The sequence below is a fragment of the Poeciliopsis prolifica genome, unplaced genomic scaffold (assembly GCF_027474105.1).
Source record: "Poeciliopsis prolifica strain line A6 unplaced genomic scaffold, Auburn_PproV2 SCAFFOLD006, whole genome shotgun sequence".
Classification (NCBI taxonomy): Eukaryota; Metazoa; Chordata; class Actinopteri; order Cyprinodontiformes; family Poeciliidae; genus Poeciliopsis; species Poeciliopsis prolifica.
This window is the reverse complement of record NW_026562381.1, coordinates 17,894,028-17,912,524: the sequence shown is the minus strand read 5'-3', so window position 1 is coordinate 17,912,524 and position 18,497 is coordinate 17,894,028. Positions and strand designations below refer to the sequence as shown.

Here is an 18,497-nt window from a genome sequence, read left to right as displayed (position 1 = left end):
GAAAACACGACTCTGGTTCTGATGGGTCTCTGACTTCAGCTCCTCCTGAATGGACTTTTCTTCACCGTTCTCGTACCGCTGAACATGTAACACCATGTTAAAGCACAGAATCATAACCTGATTGATTGGAGTGTTTGTTGGTTGTAAGGAGGCGGAGTCTGAAGCTTCTCATCGTTCTTCCGTTGCAGAATCTTCTCTGCATTTAGGAAACTGCAGATGCAGCAGTTCAGTCATTTCCTCTGGGGCCAAACGAAAATATGTTGACTTTCATGACGCATTTTTATTTTATGTTCTATTTTTAATAGTTATTTTGTTGGTTTTCTGTGATGTTTGTCTGCGGAAAAGATCCGGAGCCTGAATCTGTTTAAAGGCCCAGCAGGTCCAACATCACCCTGGGTTCAGGATCTTCCTTCAGTGTTTGTGTCGACTCAGTGATGCTGCTGCATATTTTTGCAGCATCATCACTTTGTTTGGATTTATAGAATAATATGCTGACTCAATTTGATCAAACTTGGTTTCCTGTGTCCTGCTGTGGGTGATTTTACACATACAGGAACTTTTCTCCGTCTTTTAGCAAGTCTCGTTTCCTCAGTGGGGAACTCGGCAGCCGTCTGCGGATGACGCTATTTTTAATAGTTTTTAAGAGATGTGACACATCTTCATACTTTATGATGTTTCCTCACTCACTGCTTTCAGTGGTGAGGAGGAGAAAAACACAAGTGCACATTTCCAGTTGAACAGTTTCCAGCTCTATGCTTGATTATTAATGTGATTAAAAGTGGTGAAGGGCGTCTGACCTTTCAGAAACAGCATCATCTCCATCTTGATGACTGAAGTAAATGACCCTTTTGATTGGTTGTGAATAATTACAGTGATAAATCTGCTGGTGAGGTTTTTCCTGTCCAACCTGCATTAGGCTGAGATTCCCACGTTTTGGAAAATCATCTCCATAATTAGAGACCAGAGTTGGTCAGACGAGCCGACAGGTGATGAGAGGAGCAGCAGCTTCACTGCGGTCCACATGCAACAGAAACACAACACAAAAAACAGCATCAGCACCGATATCGCCATGGAAACGCATCTGACCCATCGGAGGACAATTACTGTAGAAATGTTTCATAATAGGTGGAAGTCAGTATTATATAAAAATACTGACTTTTTATGTAAGTAAAAGTCAGTATTTTATGCAGTAAAGCATATATCCCAAATATAATCTTTACTGCATATATTTGGGATATGCAGTTCTGGATAAGAAGTTAAACCTGAATGTTTAATTTGAATTGTTCGTTTTGCTGAGTGGCAGTAAAGCAGCTCCACATCATCACACCACCTCCGCCATGTTGGATTTTCAGACCCATGGTTGCAGTTTGTTTGCAGACGTGTGAATCAGTCACTCTGGGCTCGGTGCAAGTGAACTCCGATGCAACTCGAATGCACATGTGAACACCAGGTGGACTGCAGAACGCTCCAAAAGCAGGAAGTGGACTACAGCACAGAGCATTCTGGGTAAATACAACCAAAACAAACGCGTGAGTCTATGCTAACGGGCAAAAGGATTCAAGGTTTTTACTAAAGACGAAAGAGAAATCCTCCAACCTGTTTCCATTTGGTAAAGAAGGAAGCTGCGCTCCCTGTCCTCAGAGGTTTTCATGTGGTTTCCTTTAGTGGTTCTTGCTGCAGCACCCCCACAGGTGAGGAGGGGAACAGGTTGCTCAAAGGGTTTCAGAGCAGAGAGAACGAGAACCACAGCGGCTGGAAACGGAAGAAATGTTGCAGTTCTGGTTCCCAATCAAACCAAGTCTTCTGGACTATCAGGTGGGAAAACATCCAGAAACTTTAAAGTCATTTTGTGTGTAAACAGTGAAGTAAACCTGCAAAGGAAAACAGAGAATGGGCTGAAATCTGCAGAATTGCACATCCTGTGTCTGATATGGACATGATGCAACGACAAACCCTAAACTCAAGCCAGTAGAGATATAAACCGCAATAATCTGACTCAGAGGTACAAATACATATTCATTTATTTCACATACATTTTTTCAACTTTTTGTAGTTTTTACAATCTATATGATTCAACAACAAAATGAAGAACTACCACAACAAAGTCCAAATTTTCTACAGGGGGAAATGATGCAGATGTCACTTTTGTAAAATTGACACATGTAGTTAGCCAACCAGCAAAGATACAGTTAAAGTAAAAAAGACAAAAATAGGACAGAAAGGTGGTTTGTGACCTGGACTAGGCCGTTTTCAGGTTGATCAAATGTTCATGTTAGGTCCTGAACAGTGTTAGAGCGTTGGCTTTTGCAAAATTATCAACATTTTTCATAAATATTTATTATTAGTAAATTCTATATGTTTCATATTATCGGGGACAAGGGCAGAAACTCAGCCAGAGAGGAGAAGCCCTTCTTAAATCAATGGAAACTGGTTCTTGCAGAACATCAGGGTTACAATTTTGGCTAAAGTATCCCGTGAATATTGCTATGAATCGTTCTGTTGAATGAATATCCACACAGATACATAATGAAGCATTCAGTAAACGTACTGAACAGAAGATCTCTTTCCTTGTTCAGTGAATAAGCAGGACTAAACAAAGTAGGTTAATAGCTTAGATACAAATTCATACTGTACATTGTTGAGTCTGTAGTCAACCCAAAACTAAGGGCTTCTTTTGAACATACAAATTTCAAAAAGTTAATACATGACACCTTTTGCCTTCAGGTTCCCATGGCAGCAACTGTTTCCTCTTCTGAGAAGTCGCCGCTGGCAGTTACGTAAGACGCTTAATGTGCTTTTCGCTGCTGAATCTCGGCATCAATGCAGTGATTTACAGAATGTCCCTTTAGTCTAAAACGTTTCACAACCACTTTCATTCTGTCTTTCCATTTTCAAAAAAATACTTTTTACTCCAGCTGTGTCCACAGTCCAGGCCTCTTCCGGCTCTGCTTCATATATGAATTTATAACTTACATCATTTTCATGTTGAATCGGCGCGGACCGGCCTGTCCCTCTGCCGAATCAACATTAGTACCGTTGGACTTGGAGCGAGGTACATACTCCACATCGATGTTGTTTTTATGTTTTCCTTTTCCTCTGCTCCAGACGAAGAGGAGCAGGAAGCAGAACAAGACCACTCCCAGAAAGGTGAAGCAGCCCATAGCGGTGGACACTAAAATAGTCTTCAGGTCCAGACCGAGGGAAATGTTGGCCGTTTCATTGGCAGTGGCGTTGTTAGGGTCTGTGTAATGCTGGGTCCTGTTGGCGTACAGCGACCCAGACTTTTCACCGCTAATGAAGCCATCAGGGTGTCATTTCCAGCGGTGTTGGAGGCCAGGCAGACGTACACGCCACTGTCTTGTATCTCTGCAGTCTTGATCTCTAATGTGCCGTTGTTGTGCACCGTCAGCCGCCCGTGGTTCCGACTCGTCAGAAGTCGTCGACGTGGGGACAGCCACGACACGCTGGGCCTCGGCGTCCCTTCGGCGCTGCAGCGCAGCATGGCCTGGTGGCCCTCATCCACGGTAACTGTTTGGGTTTTATTCTCGCGAATTTTTGGCTTGGTGCACGTCACGTAATAAGACAGGAGCGCCTCTTTGAACTCCTTGAAAGGCCGACCGCGGATCCCCTCGGCTGTGCTGCATTCAGGCTGCGAGTCTCCAAACAAAATGGAGTGCTTTTTCTGCAGGATCCACATGAGACGACAGTCACACACCAGGGGGTTGTTGTCGATCAGGAGGACCTCCAGGGCCTCAGGGGACTGGAACACGCCCTTTCCAGCGTGTCCAGGCGGTTGTGGGACACGTTGAGCACCTTGAGACCCCGCAGGCCTTGGAAGGCGTACGGATCGATGGTGGTCAGCTGAGCTCCCACTAGATGCAACTCTCGCAACCGAACCAGCTCCATCAGCATGCCTCCTTCGATGTGGCGGATCCGGTTGAAGGACAGGTTGAGGTGGGTCAGGTAGGGCAGGTGCTTCAGGGCTTGGTAAGGGAAAGAGGACAGGTTGGTGTTGGTTATGAACAACGTGGTCAGGTTCAGGCCGTGGAGGGTGTTCGCTGGCACGTGGTCCAGTGAAGGCCAGTTATCGATTTCTAAATGCCGCAGCCGGAACAGCTTTTTGAAGGAGTACGGATGCAAAGTGCTAATGCTGAGGTAACGGAGATGAAGGCTGACCAGGTTGTGCAGGTGAGAGAGCGCCTCGGTGGGAACAACGGTAAGGTTGCATCGCTCTAAGGTCAATTCCTCCAGGCTCAGGAGTCCACTGAACGCACGGTGAGAAATATAAACCAGGTCGTTGTCTCCCACCTCCAAAGACCTCAGGTTATGTAAATCCTGGAACATATAATCCAAAAGAATGACGATCTTGTTGTCACTTATATCCAGTTGGGTGAGATTGGTCAGGGCTGTGAAAACGCCCAGAGGGATGAGTTTGATTCGGTTGCTCTTCAGACTGAGTGAGTGCATGTTAAACAAGGCGTTAAAAGCTCCAGGCTCCACGTAGCTGATCAGATTCCCACTGAGGTCCAGTTCCTCCAGCCCGGGGAAGTTGATAAAGTCATCAGGGTTGATCATCGTCAGCTTGTTTTTACTCAGGTCCAGGATCCTGGTCTCGGTCGGGATGCCGTCTGGGATGGTGGGCATTCGCTTGCGGTGACAGACGACGGCCTTGGTCTGGGCCGAGCACTCGCAGCGAGAGGGACATCCTAAAGAAGAGCCCACAAAGGCAGCCACTAGAACCAGTCCAAGGAATGGCTGCCAGCAGGAGGCGACGGCGTGCAGCATGACTTTGTTCATACAGTCCACCATTCTGTCACGGTTCTGCAAAACACACAAAGACCAGAAAAAGGTTCTTCAATACCAAATCAGGCTGCTACTAATCAGCAAAAATAATGTAAGTAATGTGATTCACTAGACTCAGATCTAAAGTAAAGTAAAGTAAAGTAAAGTAAACTAAAGTAAAGTAAACTAAAGTAAACTAAAGTAAAGTGAAGTAAAGTAAACTAAAGTAAAGTAAACTAAAGTAAGCTAAAGTAAAGTAAACTAAAGTAAGCTAAAGTAAAGTAAACTTAAGTAAAGTAATCTAAAGTAAAGTAAACTAAAGTAAACTAAACTAAAGTAAACTTAAGTAAACTAAAGTAATCTAAAGTAAAGTAAACCAAAGTAAAGTAAAGTAAACTAAAGTAATCTAAAGTAAAGTAAAGTAAAGTAAAGTAAACTAAAGTTATCTAAAGTAAAGTAAAGTAAACCAAAGTAAAGTAAACTAAAGTAATCTAAAGTAAAGTAAAGTAAACTAAAGTAAAGTAAAGTAAACTACTGGAACTTTGTCCCAAATCACAGATAGTTGGATAAAATGATTGTGTTTACTTTAAAAGAAAAACTCTCATCTGAACAGAAAATAGTGAACAGCTGATTCATGGATGTTACATGACTTCAAATAGAAATCTGAAAAGTGTGGAGTGCATTTCTAGTAAGCAAAACGCTGCAAATTCACCAGATGTTTTTTTTGGACTCGTTCTTTTTTCCTGAACTTTCTTTTTCGATTCTGCCCCAAAATCAAACAACCAACTAAATTCAGATCAGATGAGGAGCTTCTGGAAACATTTTCTAGTTCTTCTACAGATTCTGAATTAGCTGTAACTCTACTTTGACTAGGCCATTCCAACCCATGCCTCTGATCTTTGGCTGGATGTTGAGGATAATTGTCCTCACCTAAAACATTTGGTACATATTCTCTGCTTTGCTTTGTTTTTCACATTAAACGTTCAGATCATGCGCTGAAAGTTTTGTTTTTAATGGATTCACATGAGGCTGAACAGGATCTGAAAATCTTCCTCCATTTGTCTCGTTTGTTTTTTCTTGTGATATTTTTGGTTCAGCATCCAAACAAAAGAAAACTTCTTCTGCATTTCCTGCCTCGATGTTCTGGGTTGTACAAATGAAAATATGAGAATTAAATCTGCAAAACGAATGAAAATAGAAGAAAAGTTTTTAACTGTGTCATCATGATAGATATGCTTGCTAATAATTGAACAGTCTTCAGATTTATTGGTCTCTGGATTTTTTTTCAAAACCACAACTGTGGAAATATCACTGAACTGTTTGTTAACATGTTTGTTTTTTACTGGATTCAAAATCCACTGATGAAATCTAAACGATAACTTTGTGTTTCTGTTTCTTGGTTTGACTTCAGCTAAATATTGATGAAAACAACGATTTAAAATATGCAGCATCTTTGTTTAAAGATCTGCTGATAAGAACAACAAACAGATTAAATTAGGTTGTGAGTTCAAAACATGGAGAACGATGATTATTTCACAGTGAAGGTTCAGGCGTTCATTCGTTTAATTACTGTGAGAACGAAGAACCAGAACCAGAACCAGAACCTGCAGTGATCCAGTCCAGACTGGATCACTGGAGCCGGCAGAGAACCTGAGCAGAACCTCTCCGCTCCATGAAGCAGAACCTCTGCAGAACCCAGAAATGATTCGGTTCTGATTGGAGCAGCTGATCTGGGCTCCATGCGGAGCAGACGCCGCAGACCTCCGATTATTTACCAACTAATTATCCCACAGCTCAGATATGGAGGAAATGTTGTTCCGCATTAAGTTTATCGATATAATATCTGAGAGCTCAGCTTGTTTCACTTCATCTTGGCAATGCTGCTGTATTGAAAAATAAGAATATTCACTAAACGGACGTGATTAGGAATAATCTCAGCATGTTCGTAAGTTTCTGTGGAAACTTGCAGGATGTGCAACAAAAAATGCGAAACATGACCTAAAATAACTTGGAAACAAAAGCATTTCATTTCTACGGAGGATTTGTAAGTTCTGCAGTTTGTTCTCCTTTAGTGTGTAAAATAAATGTTGGCAGTAAACATTTTGCAAAGCCGCTGATCTGAGTTTGAACACCTGGATTCTCAGGAAAGGCTCATTTCAACGTGTCAGTGAGGATGAAAACCGTTTGATGGCCTCCGGCTCTGAGCTCACTTCCTCCTCTCTGCTCATCAGGCGTTCTTTACCAGCCAATCAGCAGCAGCCTTTAGGAAGCAATTAGAGCACATTTTGGTGTTTTTACTGGATATTGGATGCATAAAAGGGGAAATGAGGGAAAACCATAAGCAGGAAAATAATAAACGCATCTTTATGAGTATTCATGCAGGATGTTCAGCGACTTTACAGATTCTATTTCTTTACAGCTGAATTTGCAAGAAACAAATAAATCAAGAGAGCAGAGAATATTGCGAGAAGGTAACTAAAAATAAAATCAGTTCCAAAACTGAAAACAAATCATTCAATTCAAAAGTTATTTAGCTGAAAGGGAAACTGAATGTTGTAACTCATAAAGCTTTTGATGCTTTGAGCAAAAAGAATCATCTTCACTGTCCAGTTCGCTCAGATGCTTTTTAATTGATGAGCAAAAATAGACAAATGTAAAAATGACTTTTGTCATTATTCATTTTCACATGAGATTAAAAAATGTTTTTTTTTGTATTTTTGACTTCATCCTCACATCAGAAGCATTTTATCATTTGATATTTATTTTGTGACATCATGTCTGAAGTTCTGCTCCGATTTGTTGCCCTGCAGCCAAAACACAGGATTTACTCACAGGGCGCAAATACACAAAGATAAGATTGTTTCCAGATTTTTAATAGTAATTATCTTTAGAAGTTATATTTTATTCCCTCTCCACTTCATGAAGACTTCAGCTTGTGGTTGTAATGTGACAAAACTTTAAGTGGTTTAAACATTTTTGCAGTGAAGATTGTTTTTATTTTCTGTGACCCTGAAGAAAAAACTCATCTGATCCAACCAATCAGACTCTGATCCAACCAATCAGACTCTGATCCAACCAATCAGACTCTGATCTGATTGGTTGGATCAGTCAGCCCGCAGCAAGCTGCAGTTCCTCACATGGACACTAGAGGGCTCACATTTTACTGCATTGATCACCTCAGCAGGTCAACAATGAATAAAAAAAAACAACAAGCAATAAAACGTTCAGATTGGATTATTTAACAGTTAAACTTTATATGGGTTAATAAAACAGTAAAATGATAAATAATGATTATTTATGCAACTGCTGCTCTGAAAGAAAAACATTAACCTGCATGTTAATGTCTCAGTACTCAGGATCTGAGCAATGAGTCACGTTTTGCAAGCAGCATCAGTTCAGCAACACGATGTGAGTAAAAACAATCCGCCAAACGCAGCGTCAGGAACGAACTGAAGGATTTCATATGGAAACAAACTAAAACAGCTTCACAGTTACTGCAGATCATAAACTGCTTCAACAGAAAACTCCATAATTCATCCACACAACCACATGAAAAAATCAACAGCATCACATGATTTAGGGTTTGGGACCTTGATCCTTAAAAGAGAAGATCAACAGCCTCAGGGTAATAATGGCCTTCCATGCACAAATGATCCTTCTGCTTGGCTTGCAGAGCGAAGTTAAAGCTCAGTTAATCCGTGTTAATTAGAGATAAACTTGCTAGATTGAGTCTGTTTCTCCTTTTCAGCCTGATAACGTTTGGTTTGGGAATGACTCAAAAGTGCAGCATCAGACAAAACGATCTGAATTCATCCAGAGGGAAACGCTTCGGCTGAGAGCTAATCCTGCGTTTTAGTGGCTGAAGAAACACAACATTTCTGGAGATAAGCTAACGCTAGGAGGTTGCAAACATGTAAACAACAAAACAAGATGGCGGCTGTCCTGCTGGACCATGAATGGGGACAAAAATGTCTGTCATTTATTACACAATAGCAGAACCTGCAGAACCTACAGAACCAGCAGAACCTCTAGAACCTGCAGAACCTCTAGAACCTGCAGAATCTCCAGAACCAGCAGAACCTCTAGAACCAGCAGAACCTCTAGAACCAGCAGAACCTCCAGAACCAGCAGAACCTCTAGAACCTCCAGAACCTCTAGAACCTGCAGAACCTCTAGAACCTCCAGAACCTCTAGAACCTACAGAACCTGCAGAACCTCTAGAACCAGCAGAACCTCTAGAACCTCCAGAACCTGCAGAACCTCCAGAACCTCCAGAACCTCTAGAACCTACAGAACCTCTAGAACCTGCAGAATCTCCAGAACCAGCAGAACCTCTAGAACCAGCAGAATCTCCAGAACCAGCAGAACCTCTAGAACCAGCAGAACCTCCAGAACCAGCAGAACCTGCAGAACCTCTAGAACCAGCAGAACCTCCAGAACCAGCAGAACCTCCAGAACCTGCAGAACCTCTAGAACCTACAGAACCTGCAGAACCTCTAGTACCTCCAGAACCTGCAGAACCTCTTGTACCTCCAGAACCTACAGAACCTGCAGAACCTCAGAACCTCCAGAACCTCCAAAACCTCTAGTACCTCCAGAACCAGCAGAACCTCCAGAACCTCCAGAACCTGCAGAACCTACAGAACCAGCAGAACCTCTAGAACCTGCAGAACCTCTAGAACCTCCAGAACCAGCAGAACCTCTAGAACCTCCAGAACCTGCAGAACCTCTAGAACCTCCAGAACCTCCAGAACCTGCAGAACCTCCAGAACCTGCAGAACCTCTAGAACCTACAGAACCTCTAGTACCTCCAGAACCTCCAGAACCTGCAGAACCTCCAGAACCTCCAGAACCTGCAGAACCTCCAGAACCTGCAGAACCTCTAGAACCTGCAGAACCTCCAGAACCTCTAGAACCTCTAGAACCTGCAGAACCTTCAGAACCTGCAGATCCTCTAGAAACAGCAGAACCTCCAGAACCAGCAGAACCTCCAGAACCTGCAGAACCTGCAGAACCTCCAGAACCAGCAGAACCTCCAGAACCTGCAGAACCAGCAGAACCTCCAGAACCTCCAGAACCTCCAGAACCAGCAGAACCTCTAGTACCTCCAGAACCAGCAGAACCTCTAGTACCTCCAGAACCTGCAGAACCTCTTGTACCTCCAGAACCTACAGAACCTCTAGTACCTCCAGAACCAGCAGAACCTCCAGAACCTGCAGAACATAGTCAGTTTGTGGGGCTGCACTGTGAAAGTGGACAGGTTCTGGTTTCTCCAGACATCCTGAAGCTTTTCCACTGAATATGTTTCACTCGGCATATTAATAAAACTTTCTTTTATCGTTTAACTTTATTTCACAAAACTCATCTCTGGACTAATTGTTTCTCATATTTGATGTGAATTTTATGCCTCATTAGACCTCATGTACTGGGAAACATGAGCATTAATGAATTTATTTATATTGAGTAAAATGTGGTGAGATGATTATGCAATGTGCAGCAACCGATATCTTTGTTTCCCATTGTTTCCATGCTGACGGTAATCCTGCCGTCATGCCTAAAGGGATTTGCCCCGTGCAGAGATTTGCCCCCAGTGGCATCACTTCCTGTCCAGAGGAGCAAACAAAACGCCTAAAACCTGAGACCTGCTCCACCAATCATATCAGATTACTGCCATGAAACGGCAGGTAGGAATGAAGAGCGAAACGCCGTTTCTTTCATACGTTCGGTATCAAACTGCAGCAGCAGCTTTTTGACCAGGCTGTTGTCGGTGTGAAGCTACAGAGCAGAGAGTTCAACCCAGAACAGTTTTGAAAGGGTAACCCTCACTTCACGCTGAAAAGCCAGTTAGATAAATGGGTGGCCTGATTAAAATGCATATGCAGCCAGCGTTAACAGTGTGTGGGCTCCTGAGAGCCCTCATGTGTTTTTTCTTCTCCTCTGCCCCCCTCACTGTCTGGTCAGCCTGCATCAGCTCTGAGTCAGGGGGCGTTTCATCTGCGCTATGACTAAACCACAGGGAGCGTTAAAAGTGATGGCAAACCCCTTTAAACCGCCACCCACACAGCTCTTCCAGGCCAATACTTCCATCTAAACGGTCTAATAAAAACCACATATACCAAGCAGCCTGCACAACTTCAGACCAAAGGAAGGTCTGAGCGACATCAAAGAAACAATGCAGCCACATTTCAGCTGTAATACGAGAAGACATGCATGACTCTCCACACGCCTGCAGCAAAACTTACACAACTGTACGAGAAGGAGGAAATCGGTTCCTGTTGCCAACGCAGTTTACAGTGAAGCATCAAGTTTATCTGTTTGCAGTGAGACGATGCAAAGCTTTACAAAATGTTTAAAACGAGCATTTCTCTAATCTACGCCGACAGACACTAAATATGCAACAATTTATAGTTTAAAAGTTATTATATCAGAGAAAATAAAGCAGTCAAAGTCAGACCTCATGTTCGGTATCAATGCTGCTTCACTGGAGTCTCTGCAGAAAATAACAAATCGCACAAAGAAAAAGGATGAAAAGTTTGGCTGTTAATCCTCAGCAGGTTGACAACCTGTGAACGAACGGCGTCATCATCACATGACCTCTGATTGACCTTTCCCTACCCTGGAAACCCTGCTCACATCAACCTGTGAGCCTGTTCTCTTCTCAGGAAATGTTTTGTGTCTTTTGCTGTTTGCTAGTGGAGCTGTTATCAGTCAGTTACCACGGCAACTGAGAGCGAGAAAGCAGAAAATGATGATTTTTGGTTCCTAAAGTCACAAAGATTTCTGAAAGTTCAACAGACGATGAAAAGTGGAGAAATTCAACATCACAATATTTATAAGTAATAAAACAAAACATTTATGAATCCTTTATGATGGCCGGTGGTCTGCAGTAAAGACATTATTAAAGTATTAAATAATTTTTGCATCATTTTGATTCACTCCAGAATTATAGTCACCATTTAAAAAACACAATCTGCTGTGACCTTTGAACTCCCTGAGAGAAAAGATCAATAAGCTGACGGAGTGCGACTCAAGGAGCCGATTTATAGTTGGCTGTTAGCGTCACGAAGCCTTATTGGTTATTGATCAGGTTCCTGCAGGTTTTTCTGATCCTGAATCGTTTCTCCTGCTGATCTTCTGCTCTCACAGGAAAGTCTCTCAGTTTTCATCATGGTTAGAAGATCCTGTGATCCTTTGTCAGAAATACTCCGACTTCCTTCACAGCAGCAGAAATTCCCTTCAGCCTCCAATGGAAACAAATATCAATAATACAAACCTTTATTTGATTTTGAATGGAGTTATTGTCTTCGATTATCACAACTATAAATGTTTTAAATGAAAAGAAGGTCATTCTTCCACAATATTATCTTAAAGGATGCATAAGAAATTATATCTGAAAGCAGACACTGACATAAATTTGCTTTTATAAAAAATATTTGGTTCCTTTTGTGTTTGTAAAAAGCTGCTGACTCAACTGAAGCTGATCTGAAAAAACAAACCCGTCAACATCAACACGTTTAAAGCATCAGAGCTGAAGCCGGCGTCACGGCGGAGGAAGTCACACAGGAAGTCAGCAAGAACATAATTCCTCATCTATGTTTAGTGTACGATTAATTATCCCACCATTAAACTTTCCCATCTTCTTCTGAATAAGTCATGAGGAAGTCCCAGGTGGGAGTGAAAAGAAGAGGAGAAACAACAGATCATTAATGTGAATCTGGATTGTCGGCTGCAGCAGCCGCAGGCTGCACTCAGTCAAAGCAGTGAGTAGGTTTGTGTTTGCATTGCCACTGGCTGCTCCAGGTAATGTCACAGCATAAACACTGTTGACTTGTGAAAACACTGCAAAACAATGCAGCAAGTTTAATTACATTTTCTTCGCCTCCAGTACAAACAGACATGAGATAAGCAGACACTTGGAGCAACTTTACAACCACTCGACTTTGACAAAGCGACACATCGTAAGAGGAAACGCTTTTATAATCAAACCATCTGATGTTTGTGCCACAGGTTCCCGTCACATTTCAGTTTGATGAAATGAAATACGTCCCACATTGTGACGGAGGGAACACACCAACAGCATTCAAACACTGTTTTATGATTTTACAGCCAGAAAACTCATCTTAATAAAGGAATGATCTCAGCTCTTTTCAGTGCAAGTATATGAAAAACAGCACATTTTTTTGTCATAATGTAAAACTTTTTAGTTGAAGTTGTTGCTGCCTTTTATTTTCCTAGCAGCACCTTTGACCTTTTGAGTTGTGTTTATTAATTTGATAATCATTGTAGTGAAGTTGCTGTTTGCTTCCAGTGTCAGAGTGACACAGGAAGTGATTCTCGGTGTGGAAGCTGATGCTTCAGCTGTCAGTCTGTCACGGTGATGCGTTCAGGTTTTTTGTACTGGTTTCTCAAAGCAGTACAACTGGTTTGACACAGGAAGACACAGGAAGATGCAATTTTATATTTTGTAGATTTGTTCTAAGCTTTTCAACTGGTTTTTTGTACTGGTTTCTCAAAGCAAACAGGAAATTACAGCTGGAACAACTGGATTCCTGTTCACTGAATCCAATGCAACAGACCGAATTATTAAAATACATTTTAAACTTCTCACTTCACAATGAGGCACTAGTCACATAAATCAGCATAAAATACACAGAGGTGATGGTTGAAACGCATCAATATCTGAAAACTTGCAGGGCATGAAAACCTGTAAGGCTCTGCATAAAACTACAAGCAATAATCTAGTTTTTGCAAAGTGAATTTCTGTGAAGCTGCTCCGATCAGCTGAAACCAATCAGACGAGCAGATCATCCTGCACAACCTGACAGTCAGCAGCTGACACATTTTGGGTCTGAATTTTGTTTTGGAGCAGAAAAAATGGGCAAGCGGAGGGATTTGAGGAACTTTGCTATTTGGCGGGTGGATGGCTGAGTCACGGCATCTTCTGGGATTTTTCTGTCTGGCTCTGCTTGGAATCAGAAATCATCCAAAAGAGAAAACTGATGGAGCGGTGACAAGGTCACAGGCAGATTATTAAGGCCTGCAGGGACAGAAGTTGGCCGGAGTCGTCTGACGGAGAGGAGAAGTCGCGTCCGACTGCACGGAAAGGTCACGTCAACAGGAAGTGGCAGAACACGCAGCAGGAAGTTCATGTTGGGTTGATTTGTGACAAAAATCATTCATCTGAACGCAGTTTCTGAACAAACTCTCCTTCAGGGAAGACCTGATAGTGATGACCAAACAGTGAAGAACTTTTCCAACCCAGATGTTCAGGCTGGTTGTCCTGCCGGAAGCTGAACTTTGACCTCAGGCTCTCACAGCTTTTTCTCCAGGATTAACTTGTTAGCTTGTCCTGCAGTTATGCTAGTGGAAAACAAACTGACCACTTTTCCTCACTTTCTTCTCCTACTGCTCTCCAACCTGCGTTATTTGCTGTCATTGTGTTTCTGTATGTTTCTTTCGTCCCGAGACGCTCCGCCTGGTCCGGGTTCTGATTGGCTGGTTCTGACCGTCTGGTTCTGACCGTCTGGTTCTGATTGGGTTCAACCCGACGTCGGGTCCGAGCAGCAAGCAGCCGGTTTGGCTTGGTTCTGTTCAGTTCTGTGGTTCTGCAGAGTGGATCTGAGGATGTGCAGATTCCTGATATCTATTCATCGCATGAGATTTGCTGACTCAGCGCTCCGTGTAATGATGCTCAGCAGGTTGTTGAGGCTCCATCTCTGCTAACCTGTCAGGAGAAGTTTGCTGCCACCTGGAGACTCTGGGCGGGTTTCATCCCGGTTCTGTTAGCTGCAGATAAGCTGCAGCCGGCGCCGCTGCAGACGGACCCTCTGCACAGGAATCATTAACGAGGCCATTTCTCACGGCGCTTCTCTGATTTTCTCCCATCATTTCCACGCTGACAGAGTCTGCGTCACTTAATGACTTTCTTGACTTTTCAGAAGTGAGGAAGTTGGAAGTGCAGCTTTAATCTTTGAAGGAAGCTGAAAGGTAATGCGGATGCTTCATTATGAAAACACATTTAAATAATCGTTGGGTTTATCAGCTCCTCCATGGACCTTCCTCCACATCACCAGCTTTAATAAAATGATGTTTATGTTTCATTCTCCACACAAAGTATGATGATTGTTTCTGGCTTTTAATGCAGTTTAATCAGTGTTTGATTTCTCAGATGGGCAGAAAGCTAAAGGTTGCCATATTGGAGCTGAACTCCTGCAGTAGGACATGAAGCTTATCTTCTGCAGCAGCTGTTTCATAAAGCAACTGCACCTTTCAGCCTGTTTCTGGCCAGCCTGACGCCATCTCACAGTCCATCTGCTGCAGCGCCGCTAATCTGCCCACAGCTTCTGCTTTTAAAATGCTTTTCACCTGTTTACAGAGATTCCAGCAGACTTCCTGCAACTACATACAAACATTCTCCTTCTGCACCAATCTCTGGATCATAATTTGTCTCCATTTTGAAGAAATGACTCATCTGTTACTGTGTGAAAAGAAAATATCTGGAGGATGATGCAAAACATAAATAAAAAGGATTTTGTTGAGACATTAATCTCAGTTTTTCTTCACCTGAAAATCAGTCAGAATTTTAACATTATGTTAATGTGACTCTAACTCAGTCTGACTCTCTAAATGATCGACACTTTAATGCATATTTTAAGTCACATTAACAGTTTTAATAATAAATAGCATTTTAGCAATTTACTCCATACTCAAATGTCACTTTTAGAAATGTACAATTTTAGCTACGATGAGTCAATGAGCCAAGACTTTAGCGCATTCATGTTAATATGTTAAAGACGTAAATGCATTTAAACACATCAGTATAAAACCTTAGAACAGCTGGAGTCTGAGTTTTGGCTCGTTTCTGTGGATCTGCAGTGAAGGACGAAGTCTTGGCTTTTTCTGCTTCTCCACGATCTGATTGGCCGATGGAAAAGACTGTTGTTGTGCTGAAAGGAGTCAGTGAAGCTATTTAAGCCTAAAATAGCATCTCAGTGCTAAACATGTGGCTAATGCTAACACCCACATTTCTACAGAAGTTCCTGAAACTCGCTGCTTATAAATGTCTGTTATTGAGCTCATTATGTCTATTTATTCAATAATTCAGCACCAAAAGTCTTGCTTATGTTATTAATACATTGCTTTCAATTGACATGAGATCATTTGCGATGAACTCAAATAAAAACTGTCCCACCACCAGTTTCATCTGAACATTAAACTTCAGAACCACTTCATGAGACAAACCAAATTTACGTCCATTATTCGACTATTTTCTGAGTTATCACGACTACCATAAACATCTGTGCCGTCTCTGTTTGAAAGGCTTTGGAGGATTCTGTTACTGGGACAGGAAATAATTAGCTACTGGTTCCAGTTTGTCTCAGATGCAAGAGAAGGGAATAAACTGGAGGCTACTGCTGTGGCCTAATTTGTCCAGATGGTCAGGAAGCAGGACTTCCAACAATTAATTACGGTGTGAGCTGAGCACGGTCAGCATTCCTCAGGAAGTCCGAGCCAACAGCGCCTCTCACCTGAGCGCAGCAGTCAGAGTCCAAACCGTCCTGCTGATGTCTGGGTTCTGTCTGAAGAGCTCATCTCTGTTTGTCACCATCATGTCAGAAACTCTCACTGTGGTGGCTTTACAATAAACTACTGGTCCCGGGTTTCTGGTAAGTTTTCTGCTTTTCCCAATAGATTCATGGCTCCAAACGTCCAGCAGATCTGAAAGCTTTGCTTCCTCTTTGCAGAGATGAACACATTTCTTTCCAAACAACTAGAAAATGTTACTTTTCTCTTGGCAAGTGGTATTTGTTTGTCTCTGCTCTGGAGTTCTTTTGATTTACTGCATATCCTTCATCAAAAAGCCCATGGGCTCCATCACAGAATCCAGGATACAGAACATTTAGTTCTGCTCCATTAATAGCAGAAAAAGTGAAATCTGTGTTTTTAAACAGCAGGCAGGATTCCTTAAGCTGCAGGATGCGCCTCTGTTTTATTGTTATGATCATAGAGCAATAAATAAATAAAAGGCATCAGAAGGGACACTCCCCCCTTCGACGGGTTAAAGGTGTTAGATGTGAAATAAGCAGCAGTTATTGTTGTGGCTCATGTGAAGCATCAGATATGAACTCATGTATTAACCAGCGTCAGTTTTTATCCACTGATGGCTGCAGCCGACATTCAGCTGCACACAGATGAGCCTATTATATATTATATCATTATATTTCCTCCATGGATCTGCTGGTAAGATGATGCGTTTAAGTGCCATTCATCATTTCTATGTTTTGTTAGCTTAGAAATTCAATACCATTTCTGTACGAAGGAGCATTTAAACTGCCCACTACAATCAGCGCCGGACCAATAAACTCAGAGTTTCTACCAGCACATCCAGAAGTCACAATATAACAACATAACAATATAACGCAACGTTAATATGATCCATTAACGCAGAAAGAAACAATTATTTTCAAATGTTGCTTCATCTGTCCAATCCAGCTGTTTTGAGGCTGAGCTGGTTGCTTATTGCTTTTTAAAAATTCAAGCACCATAAATCATCTACAGGCTGTGGCACTTTTTCTATCATTACTGCATATGAAAGCAATTATGACAACTAAATTAAGGATTCCTGATGTCTAATGCATTAAAGCCGGTGCTCTCCCGTCGGCCTTCGTGTTTCTGCTTCCTCTGTGATGCTGTGATAATTCACTCTCTCTAACTGCTCACTTTTTGCTCCGTCAGTCAAACCAAAGCCTGAACTTGAGTCACAAAGTGACTAAAGCGAGGAAGAGTCCTCAGCTGGGCTTTTCTTCCTCTGCCCGTAACGAGGATGAGTTATGAAGCCCCAGCACTGAAACCTGAACGCTCATCACATCTCATCTCATCTCATCTCATCACCTTTCACCCTCACAAAGGCCTCCGAGCTCACCAACCACAAAATTATCCAGACCTGTCCAACTTTTCACCATTTGTCAAATCACAAACAAACTTTCATTTATTTTATTGAGATGGAACCAACTGACAGCAAAGCATGCATGATACTCTGAAATCCAGCCAACCTCAAGATTTATTTTTTCTGTAAAGGCTCCAGATGTTCATTAAAACCAAATACTGGATCATTAAAGAGTGAATTCCTGATATTCATCTGCAACTAGCAACAATCAGCAAACACTTGAACAAAAACTGACTACTTTAGTCATTTAAACACCAAATCTACATAAAAAGCATCAGTACGCCTGGTGGAAAGCATCTTAGCTCGACCACAGCAGCTGAATTATTTCTGCTCTTGGAGGTTCAGCCTATCAGCACCAAGGACAGTAAACGCTGCTCCTGGATTGGCTGCTTCACAAAAGCATTTCAGCTGCATTTTCTATCAAATATTTCAGATTTGCTGCATGAAAAAAGATTGTAAAGAGTTTTGAAAAACTAATTGTGAGTTACAATCTACAGAAACAGCAGCGGACACACACTGCTGCAGCACACACCGGCTGCAGCAACGATACACACTGCTGCAGCACACACCGGCTGCAGCGGAGACACACTGCTGCATCACACACCGGCTGCAGCGGAGACACACTGCTGCAGCACACACCGGCTGCAGCAGAGACACACTGCTGCAGCACACACCGGCTGCAGCGGAGACACACTGCTGCAGCACACACCGGCTGCAGCAACAATACACACTGCTGCAGCACACACCGGCTGCAGCACACACCGGCTGC

The 18,497-nt window shown here is 42.4% G+C and overlaps 1 protein-coding gene across 1 annotated transcript in view; it reads right to left on the bottom strand.

Annotated features, from left to right (window-relative positions):
* Positions 1-2,003: 2,003 nt before the first annotated feature.
* The window catches only part of LOC129360659 (leucine-rich repeat and immunoglobulin-like domain-containing nogo receptor-interacting protein 2), a 189,494-nt gene continuing 173,000 nt past the window's right edge, over positions 2,004-18,497 (bottom strand). Inside the window, 3 exon segments of the mRNA XM_055030986.1 lie at positions 2,004-3,274; positions 3,277-3,774; positions 3,777-4,821. Coding sequence (XP_054886961.1) covers positions 2,970-3,274; positions 3,277-3,774; positions 3,777-4,809 — 1,836 coding nt within the window. The 5' untranslated portion in view covers positions 4,810-4,821 and the 3' untranslated portion in view covers positions 2,004-2,969.